General features: G+C 43.0%; 1 protein-coding gene across 1 annotated transcript; it reads left to right on the top strand.

Annotated features, from left to right (window-relative positions):
- Positions 1 to 679: 679 nt before the first annotated feature.
- Positions 680 to 4,442, top strand: LOC120023957 (protein sel-1 homolog 1-like; the record flags this gene model as incomplete). Its single annotated transcript, XM_038968056.1, has 5 exons — positions 680 to 817; positions 900 to 1,028; positions 1,287 to 1,534; positions 1,749 to 1,781; positions 4,364 to 4,442. Coding segments are annotated over 5 exons (627 nt in total), but the record flags the coding sequence as incomplete, so codon positions are not given.
- Between the last annotated feature and the right edge of the window lie 5,858 nt (positions 4,443 to 10,300).

Here is a 10,300-nt window from a genome sequence, read left to right as displayed (position 1 = left end):
CTTTGGCAGAGGAGGCTAGCGCACAGGTTGCCACGGCAATCAAAAGCCACCCCATAGTGGCGTGTGGTGTGCGGGGACAGCACAATGTGATGCACGGCCAGAGTGCACGGCCATTATATGAGGCCAACCTTATCTCCCCCACCCAAAACAGCTGAGTGACAAAGTCCGGGCCCAGTTATACAGAAAGCATAAAGGATCGGTCATAGAGCTAGTAGCACAAGGGAACTGACCTCCACACACAGCCAATTAGCCATTATTATAGACAGGACCGGCTTTAGTCTTTTTGGGGCCCTTAGTGCAATTTGGTTGCGAGGCCCCCCCACCAAGTGGATACATTTTTTTTTTTGTACATTTCCTGCAATTCTACACATTTTTGCCATGGGGTGTAGAGAAAATGTTGCACTGTTAAAGCAAGCTTTCTGCAGTTCTACGCATTTTGCCATCGGGCGGAGAGGCAATTTTGGATTTTTTTTAACAAATGTCATGCAATTCTACTCATTTTGCCATGGGGCACAGAGACATTGTTGCAGTTTTAAAGCAAATGTCGTGCAATTCTACACATTTTCCAACATATCCCATTATATGCTACAACAAAGATCATGTTATATGATCCCATGACATTTGGTTTGAAAAACTGGGCCCAGGTTATACAGTGGCTAGGATAAAGCTGGGGGACTAACACTTCTACGGGTACGGTACTGACGTGGACTACGAGACCGCTGTCATCCACTATAGGCTGGCCTCGGAGCAGCAGCACAGCGCTCAGGCCATGTTCAACCTGGGCTACATGCATGAGAAAGGCCTGGGCATCAAACAGGTTGGCACACGCACATTAACAAACTCATTCATACACACATGCAACCCTATAAGTCTAACCCCTTACTTTCCCCCTCCTGTAGGATATCCACTTGGCCAAGCGTTTCTACGACATGGCTGCCGAGGCTAGTCCCGAAGCCCAGGTGCCCGTCTTCCTGGCTCTGTGTAAACTGGGCCTGGTCTACACCCTGCAATACCTGCACGACCTCAACGTGAGTGTACAGTACAGAGCACTTCCTGGATCCGGTGCCTCTGGGAGTTTCATTTCCCTGGTTGTTTCCATTTCAACTCATGGGGGCCAGGCTCAATGTTTGAGGCTAACTTAATTTATTACATTTGTACAGGATTCATGGGATTGTACTATGTTTGTTCAATGTAGTCAATGCTCTCTCTCTCTCTTTCTGCTCCCTCTGACCTCCCCTCTCTTTCTCCCCTCCCACCCTGTATCATCCTCCCTCCCCCTCCACCAGATGAGTGAGGTGGTCAGTCAGGTGGACCTGGACCAGCTCCTGGGCCCTGAGTGGGACCTCTACCTAATGACGGTAATCGCCCTGCTGCTAGGCACCGTCATTGCCTACCGGCAGAGACAACACCAGGCAATGCCCTCTCCTCCCCCAGCCAGGCCTCCTCAGACGCAGGCCCAACCTGAGGCCCAGGCCCAAACTGAGGCCCAGGCCCAACCTGAGGCCCAGCCGCAGCAGTGGGAGATAGAGATGGAGTGGGAAGAGAGAAGGGGAAGGCGATATCCTGACCCATGTTATACCCTCTACCTCTTCTCTGGGGGGGTTGGTGGGGTGGGTAAAGGAAGACTAACGTCCCATCTTGGGCACCACCTTTTCCCTCATGACTCCGGCATGTTGACCACAGACTGTAGGCTACTGAACAGGCCAGACTCGCCCTACTTAACTCTCCGTCTCTGTCAATGCTCTCAGACCTCCCAAGTTGAAGAATGAAGAAAGGAATCAGTGAGGGGGGGAGTGGAGTGGAGCAGGTTGATGGACAAGGCCATGGAACAAAGGCTGTAGAAAAGACAATATAGACTCGAAACCTCTTAGTGTGTGACTCAGGGTACCGGCAGCATAATCACTTCTCAGAACTAGCCACGTGGAGCGATCGAGGCATCTTCTTAATCCACCTGTTAAGAGAGAGAGAAAAATATATAATTTTTTTGTAAAGTAGTAATATGTTGGATGAGTGTGTTGGGGGCAATATTTACACAATGACTAGCCCAGTTAGCGCTAGTTGATGCTAACTTTCTAGCTAACAACTTTACTAGCAGTAAATGCTAGCCAGCTAGCTAGTTAGCATAAGCTACCAGATCGTCTGAGGTAAAATACATGAAAAAAGATAACGTAACTTAATTGCAGTTGCAAATGTTTCCACTAGTGACTGATAGCTTTACAGTTAATGCTACTTTATAGCCTTTTAGCTATTTTACACAGAATTTTATGTTATATAGCTAGATAGCGAGCTACGTTTTTGAGTTTGAGTTTATTTACATTTTTTGCAGGGACAGTGCACATTAATCAACGTTTCAATAGTGCCGGATTTATCCAGCTTGGTAAAGTTCTACCGCAGTTCCTAGGCATGTTTTAAGAGAGAGTTTTTCAATTGGCATCTCTCCCCCTGTTTTCAGTCACAGGTGGGGACTGTATTAGGTGTGAGCAGTGTAGGAGGTGGGCTCATGAGTTGTGCTCCAATTTTACTGGGGATAGTTTTATTTGTGACCTATTTACAAATTAGATTTGTGCAATAACAGAGCACAAGAGTTGCCACAATGTTACACTGAATTAATTAGTTAAGTTATGAGTTATAATTATTAAATGTTATATTCCAATGTCATTTAATGTTATCAGTTATATTACATTCCAATGAATATTATTTTATGAATTAAAAACAACTATTGAAAAGAAAGAACAAAGAAAATGAATGTGCAGGTGAGTTAAAAAGAGGGACTTAAAAAGAGGGACACATCAAATCTCCCCATAGTGCAGATATATATATACCATAGTGCAGATATATGTGCAACACCATTGCCCTCCCATATTTTATTGAAATAATTACAATTGCCCCAGTACTTTTTAAAAACACTCCTTTTCTAAAAACAACATTTCATGAAACACCTATAAAAGTGTAAACTGTAGCCCTTTATTTCCATTTATAGTTTATTCGCCTAAGCATGACCTTATATCCAAATACAATTATTTTCCCAAATGTTGCTTTTTTGTGTCAGCAATTATATTTCACACTTAGATTGGAAATGTTGTTATATTCAAGTTTTGCCGCTCAATAAAATATTATTTACTCCTATGTCAAATCCGAAATTCTGCAACTGCAGCATACCTGTCAGATGTGTTGTTGCCTACCCTTACCACCTGGGGACGGCCCGTCAGGAAGTTCAGGATCCAGTTGCAGAGGGAGGTGTTTAGTCCCAGGGTCATTAGCTTAGTGATGAGCTTTGAGGGCATTATGTTGTTGAATGGTGAGCTGTAGTCAATGAACAGCATTCTCACATAGGTGTTCATTTTGTCCAGGTGGGAAAGGGCAGTGTGGAGTGTGCTTGAGATTGCGTCATCTGTGGATCTGTTGGGGCGGTATGCGAATTGGAGTGGGTCTAGGGTTTCTGGCATGATGGTGCTGATGTGAGCCATGACCAGCCTTTCAAGCATTTCATGGCTACAGATGTGAGTGCTACGGGGTGATAGTCATTTAGACAGGTAACCTTGGTGTTCTTGGGCACAGAGACTATGGTAGTCTGCTTGAAACATGTAGGTGTTACAGACTGGGAGAGGTTGAAAATGAAAACACTTGCCAGCTGGTCAGCACATGCTCTGAGTACACGTCCTGGTAATCCGGCTGGCATTCGACCTTGTGAAGGTTAACCTGTTTAAAGGTCTTACTCACATTGGCTACGAAGTGCGTGATCACACAGTGTTGCTTGCCTCAAAGCAAGCATAGAGGACATTTAGCTTGTCTGGTATGCTCGCGTCACAGGGCAGCTTGCGGCTGGGTTTCCATTTGTAATCCGTGGTAGTTTGCAAACCCTGCCACATCCGACGAGCATCAGAGCTGGTATAGTAGGATTTGATTTTAGTCCTGTATTGACACTATGCCTGTCTGATGTTTTGTCAGAGGGCTTAGCGTGATTTCTTATAAGCGTCCGGATTAGTGTCCCGCTCATTTTGAGTGCTTTTGCCGGGACTAAGGTAATGGCCAGCAAGATGTTCTCCCTCCAGTGCCAATTTTTAAACAACATCTTGAGGAGCACGAAGGAGGGGAGCATAGCTCGAAATGGACTGACCCAAGCCTGCACTATATATGTGTTGTGGTCAGGGGAGGAAGTAGAGGTGAGTGAATGACACTTTCCATCATGTGTTTTCCATCCAGAGGTCATGTTATTAACACAAACCTGTACTGTTGTCTTATGTGTTTCATGAAATTAGTGCATCTACTATGTCAGCTCCATCCCACAGACACTCTACAGCCCGCAGCATATCTCACTCAACGCACAGTCGCTCTCCCCCTGCCAGTAGGCCCTCTCCTCCAGCACCCAGTCGCCGTCCCCCTGCCAGCAGGCCCTCTCCAGCGTGCAGGCCCTCTCCAGCACGCAGGCCCGCTCCCCCTGAGGAAGAGTATGTTTTGGGGGGAATTTCTGTTACATTTAAATACAATACTAGGTTGGTCAGATGATAAATCACATTTACAATGTAGCATGTATTTTTGTGCCCTCTTTAGCGAGTTTAAAAATAGCATTTAGCAGTCAGTTAGTCCTTGCATCCAGAGCTACGTAAATGGATTTGAGTGATACAATTTCTCAAAACCCAAGTTTTAGTACTATGTATGACGGGACTGGAGTTATTTAAAGTGATGATTAAGGATTGTTACTTTATAAATATACAAAACCAGTCATCTTGTTGACACAACTGTGATGCTTCTGTTTCAGACCAGACCTGAAGGATTGGCTGATGGCCCTGAGGTCAAAAGTAGATTTCAACAAACCTGTCGGCAATGTTGTCAATGTGGTCAGGGCAATGGTGCTGGAAAGTGCTAAACGGACTTTCAACTGAAGCTAAATGTTATTCTTGTGGACACGTGTGGAAAAGGCGAAGAAGCAATGGAGGCTGGTGGGCCGTCCCGTGAATTCGTCAGGCTTCTTATTAAAGCCATTCTGAATCCAATTTTTTTTTTGTACGAGAGGACCAGAAAAGCCTGGCACTTGACTCCATAGGTATGGTCATCATTTATTTTCATGTATACCCTGAAGACAGCTTGTCTGTCGAAATGTTGGACATAAATATTTTTGCATCTGAGCTCCTAGAGTGTGCGGCTCTCCTTTATTTTTTTAGGGGTGGGGCCATGCGCCTTCTCCGATCGACTCTTCTGCCAGTTATCAGTAAAGCTGACCCCACCGCGCTCACTGGCAGAGGTGGATGATGAGGAGCTGCGTGGAATCTGTATGGGTATGTACGACGGTGCCCACTGCTGTTTGAAGTGTTGTACTAAAACATGCTCTTCATTGGCAGCCTCTAACTCTATTGAGGATGCATTGTGTGACAGCTGCCAAGCCCAGAAACGGCACCTTCAAGCTTAGCGTCAGTTTCATGTCAACATGGCCCAAGCAGTGGTGGGGCAGCAATGTTTGTATTCTGTTGATTTTGGATAGCAATTGGCTGTCAGTGGAGCACAATAAAATGACATTGCTGTCCTTGTATTGTAAAATGTCACACTTAACAGTGATTCTGCTTTGTTAACATGCAATATGATTGAGGTGACTAAGTTCCATTCAGAATCACATTTTGAATAACAAATTCCTAATTGTACTTCTCAATCACAGCTAAAACTGACTAAATGACTCAGTGGTGGATCATAGTGTAATCTCAGGTATTTGTGGAGAAATGTATTCTGCAATTTGTTTGTCATCTATGCTAATGATCACATTTGCTCTTTTAAAAAGGTTTAAAGAGGGTCTAATGACCCTTGGTGTCCTCGACACATTACAGTCCAGCACCGCCGCAATGAGAACTGAATGGTGGCTTTAAAACAGCCTTGTTTAAGACATGTATAGGCATTCACCTAGGTTGTTTAGTTGGAGCATTTAAAAGTAAAAATGGCTTCATTTATTATTTTTTATTTCGTAGGGAGAGATGCATTCATCAAGCCAGAGGAGGAGGGGGGAGAAACTATCCCTCTAACTCTTGAAGATGTACTGGTTTTTGCCACTGGGGCATCAAAGATCCCACCGTTTGGTTTTGATGACAAGCCAACCATCGAGTTCCTACACTCAACAGTGTTGCAGGAACAAAAAATGATCTTCCCAGAGGCCAACACATGTGCGTTAAAGTTGTGGCTCCCTGTGCATGCCACTTAGGAGGACTTTATGAAGTGGATGACCTACCTCCGGTATCCAACAGTCACCAACCTTTGGAAAGGCCTGAAAGAGGCACAGACAATCTGGGGAGTAGTTGCTGTGTGTCTTTCAATATCTGGAAATGTTGCTCCAGAAACAGACAGCAGAGGGAGTTATTTGCTTGTATGTACATCTGTTGTTTTGTTGATGGGAAAAATAGCAGAGTGAATAATATGTGAATGCTTGGTCGAATAGAAATGTGAAGAAAAATGCACTAAGGAACATAATATACACTGTGTACAAAACAAGGACACCTTCCTAATATTGAGTTGCACACCCCTTTGCCCTCAGAACAGCCAAAACAGCAACATCACGGACAGCAGAAGTCTTAGCATCGACCATTCAGTAATCACGCACCGAGAAGACACTTGTTTTCCTTATCTGTCTTGAAGATATGTTGTATCATGTGATTACGCTTTAACTGATTTGTGCCATTCTCAATGTCATTGTTGTGTCACTAAGATATCCTGGCATTTCCAACCAGTAGTGTGTGATCTTCTTTGAAATCTTAAAAAGAAACAGGATATAAAAAATGTATTTGTTATTCCACAAAGCAATATGGGGTTTGTTCAACCCGGTATGTTCAACCCATCATTTTACAATATTGAAGGAGTTCAGCACTGATTATGTCAGTGTGGTTATGTTGACCCATATACCTACACTGCAGACAATAATGTTTTTGCTTGGTCATTTGTCTGCTTGGAGGGGAATAGAGATGTCTGCCAAGTGAATGTTGTTAAAGTAAGAAATATTGATGCCGTTTATCTTTAAGGAAGGGAGTCGATCAGTTTATCACCAGCCTCCTGTCCCTACACCCTTTACAGAACTGTTATGTAACGGTCTTAAATTGTTATGTTTAGTCCTTGTTATTGCTAGAAGGGATACATTTGAAGTTTACTGAGTTAGATCAAATGGTACAACGTTTATAATGTAAGTAAACCACTTAGGAATTTATGTATGTCCACAGAAGTGATATTTCCTTTTGCCATAGCTCTTTGCCTTGGCTTTTGTTGTTAAGCAGGACCATTTTTTTTTATAGCTCTGTTGTATCTGTAAATATAGTACAGATACAAGTTGTGTTTGAGGAGTTATCAAAATTTGCAAAACAACCATGTAATGCCAGCATACTCAAAGTATTTCAACTAAAGTATGTCCGACCTCAGTTCTTATAAGCATAAGTATTCAAACATAAAGAGGGACGTTACAACAGTGAGGAATGATATTCAATGCACAAACGTGAACAGAGCTACATTTCTAGAACATAGCTGAGGAAAGCCAATTCTTTGTCAGATTGGTGCCAGAGCTGACATGTCCACTAATCCCAAACCAGGATCAATCTAATCCCAGAGAATGAGTTCACGCCATTGACAGAGCACTAGAAAACACACTGACCCTCCTGAATTGTCACAGTACTGAACAAGGATGCTGTACTGTTATCTTTCCACTGTTTCTGCCCCCTGACCTCTAGTTACATTCTCTTCCCTCAGATTCCCTGTAGAGAGGAGGGAGGGAGAGGCAGCAGCTGGCAAATGTAATCCATTCCCATGTAATAAAGTGACCTTGGGGTCAGCGGTGCACTGAGGGTAGCTACGTGTTCTACTGAATGAATCACCCTCTACCCAGGTCACCACTACATTATCCACTGTATTGTGTTTTGTCACTTTACCTTTTTCACTTTGACAATCTATTGTATCTCTTTCACTCCAACTGATGTCTGATGAATTCCATGGCTCCAAATGGCATTACATATTACCCAGGTGGGCGCTACGCATTGGTGGTGAATGCGGAGAGTTTATGCTGCATGCGATGTAAAAGCCCTTTGAGCACCTGGTGAAAGACCACTATGTAAATCCAATCCATTATTGACTGAATGTTTAGGAAGTGTAACTCCAAGATGCACTACAACACCACCACTTGGCCTACCAGTATGTTGAGCTAAATTACAGAAAAGCATTTATTTGAATAATTCAGTTTTATTTAGTGGCTGTTATTAGAGCATGCTTCTTGAATATTTTTTTACAGAAAATTGCTTCTTAGAGGAAACACTGTCTCAACCTTTTACTGATGAGTGCATTTCAAAATTGTGGATGTAGGCCTGTGTGACTGTCAGATTATTTAGGGCAGGGGTACTCAAGTACTATTTAAGAAGGTCCGGTGACACACATTTCCTAGGTCACAAAAAGGTGTCAATTATCGGCATAGTAACAACCCCCCACCTCGCAATTCATGCGACCCAAAACTTCACACCCCTCTTGTTGGCGAATAAAACAGTTTGCAGTTGTAAAGCTCCTTTCCAGAATTCGACACATCCATGTCTTGTGTGTTAATTTGATACCAGGGGTCGAAGCTCTACCGAGCTCCATATTAACCCCGTTCTGGGTCCACGTGCAGTACTGACCCCGTTCTGGGTGCGCGCACCATATTGACCCCGTTCTGGGTCCGGACCACGGTCCGCCAGTTGAGTATGGGGGTGATTTATGGTAGATCTTATTTAGTTTAGATGATTCAATTATTTTACTTATATGGAGGCCGTAAAACGCTCCGAGGCCCATTCATTGCCCTCTTTCACACATCCGAGTAATGCTCGAATGTAAAAAATTATGTAATCCAATACAAATGGATCTACTCCCTTCACAGCACAAATAAGTGCCTCATTGAATTGTTTTCCAAACAAGGATAGACTGATTCTTCATCTCATAGAGCATCATTATTTTAATAGGAGCCTTGCTGGGGAGAGATAGTGGTGGAGTAGTTATTGTGATGGCCAAATACCGACCGGACACGTGCTATGATTACAACTTTTAATAACTGGCTAGAACAATTTACCAAACTAAAAATTGTTAGCTGACATGGGTAATTGAGTGACTGACAAAATAAACTGCTGCTGCACAACCACATTTCGAACTTGCACCTCGTGTACTATTCTAACTTAACAGTAAGTTTGACATAACAGAATTCTCATGTCCAACAGCTGACTTTACCATTGTCCTTAAGAGGGTTTGGGTGGATTGGAACTCAATCAGGAATCTAAAAATCCTTGTTGGAAAAAAATGTATCTCACCAAATCTGGTCATGGTCATTACACTTAAGCAGATGGCTAAGGAATACCAAAAACAAACATGTTCCTAAATTGGTTTCTGTAACAGCTGTATAGTCAGTTATCAACTGCCCAATGTGTTTGTAACACGTTATGTCATTATTATGAAAGAAACGTCAAGAGTCACTATAACCATAACATACACTGAGTGTACAAAACATTAAGAACACCTTAATATTGACTTGCATTCCCCCTTTTGCCCTCAGAACAGCCTCAATTCGCTTGGACTACAAGGTGTCGAAAGCATGCCACAGGGATACTGGCTCATGTTGACAACAATGCTTCACAGAGTTGTGTCAAGTTGGCCGGATGTCTTTTCGGTGGTGGACCATTCTTGATACACACGGGAAACTGTTGAGCATCAAAAACCCAGCACCGTGACAGTTCTTGACACAAACCAGTATCTTGCCCATTCAACCTCTGAATGGCACAAATTCACAATCTGGCCGGTACTGGCAATCCTTCCGAGAACTGAGAAATATGTGTAAAACTTATTTGAAAATATAATAAATCAGATTTCACTTAACACTGTAGCTGACTACTGGAAATCCATAGAAATACTGGAAGAATTAAATCATTAAAGGGTTGTACTTCCTCTACTCTTCCCTTACAAATGAATGTAGAGTCTGGCCCTATTACTGATAACATTGATAGAATTAATTGAATCACCATTTTATTTCTGCAGGTTCTCTGTCTCTCACTGTGACAATGTACTGGATGTTAATGGGGGAATTTTACAGAATCATTTTGAAAAACGTCAGTCAGAGTTTTTCCTTTCGGCAATTGACAGACAATGAAGTCCTTGATGTGTTGTTGACATTAGACATGAAGAAATATACAAGGGCCCACTATTTGGATCCAGGTCTGCTCAAGTGTGCAGCGTCCCTCATTGTTGGCTCAATAACCCACATCTTTAATTTAACACTTATCAGGAAATCTTCCTAGTGTGGAAATCAGCTTATGTGACGCCACTACATAAG

Source organism: Salvelinus namaycush, chromosome 29, assembly GCF_016432855.1.
Source record: "Salvelinus namaycush isolate Seneca chromosome 29, SaNama_1.0, whole genome shotgun sequence".
NCBI classification, from domain to species: Eukaryota; Metazoa; Chordata; class Actinopteri; order Salmoniformes; family Salmonidae; genus Salvelinus; species Salvelinus namaycush.
Note: the sequence above shows the minus strand (reverse complement) of the source record. Positions and strands in the feature narration are given on the sequence as shown.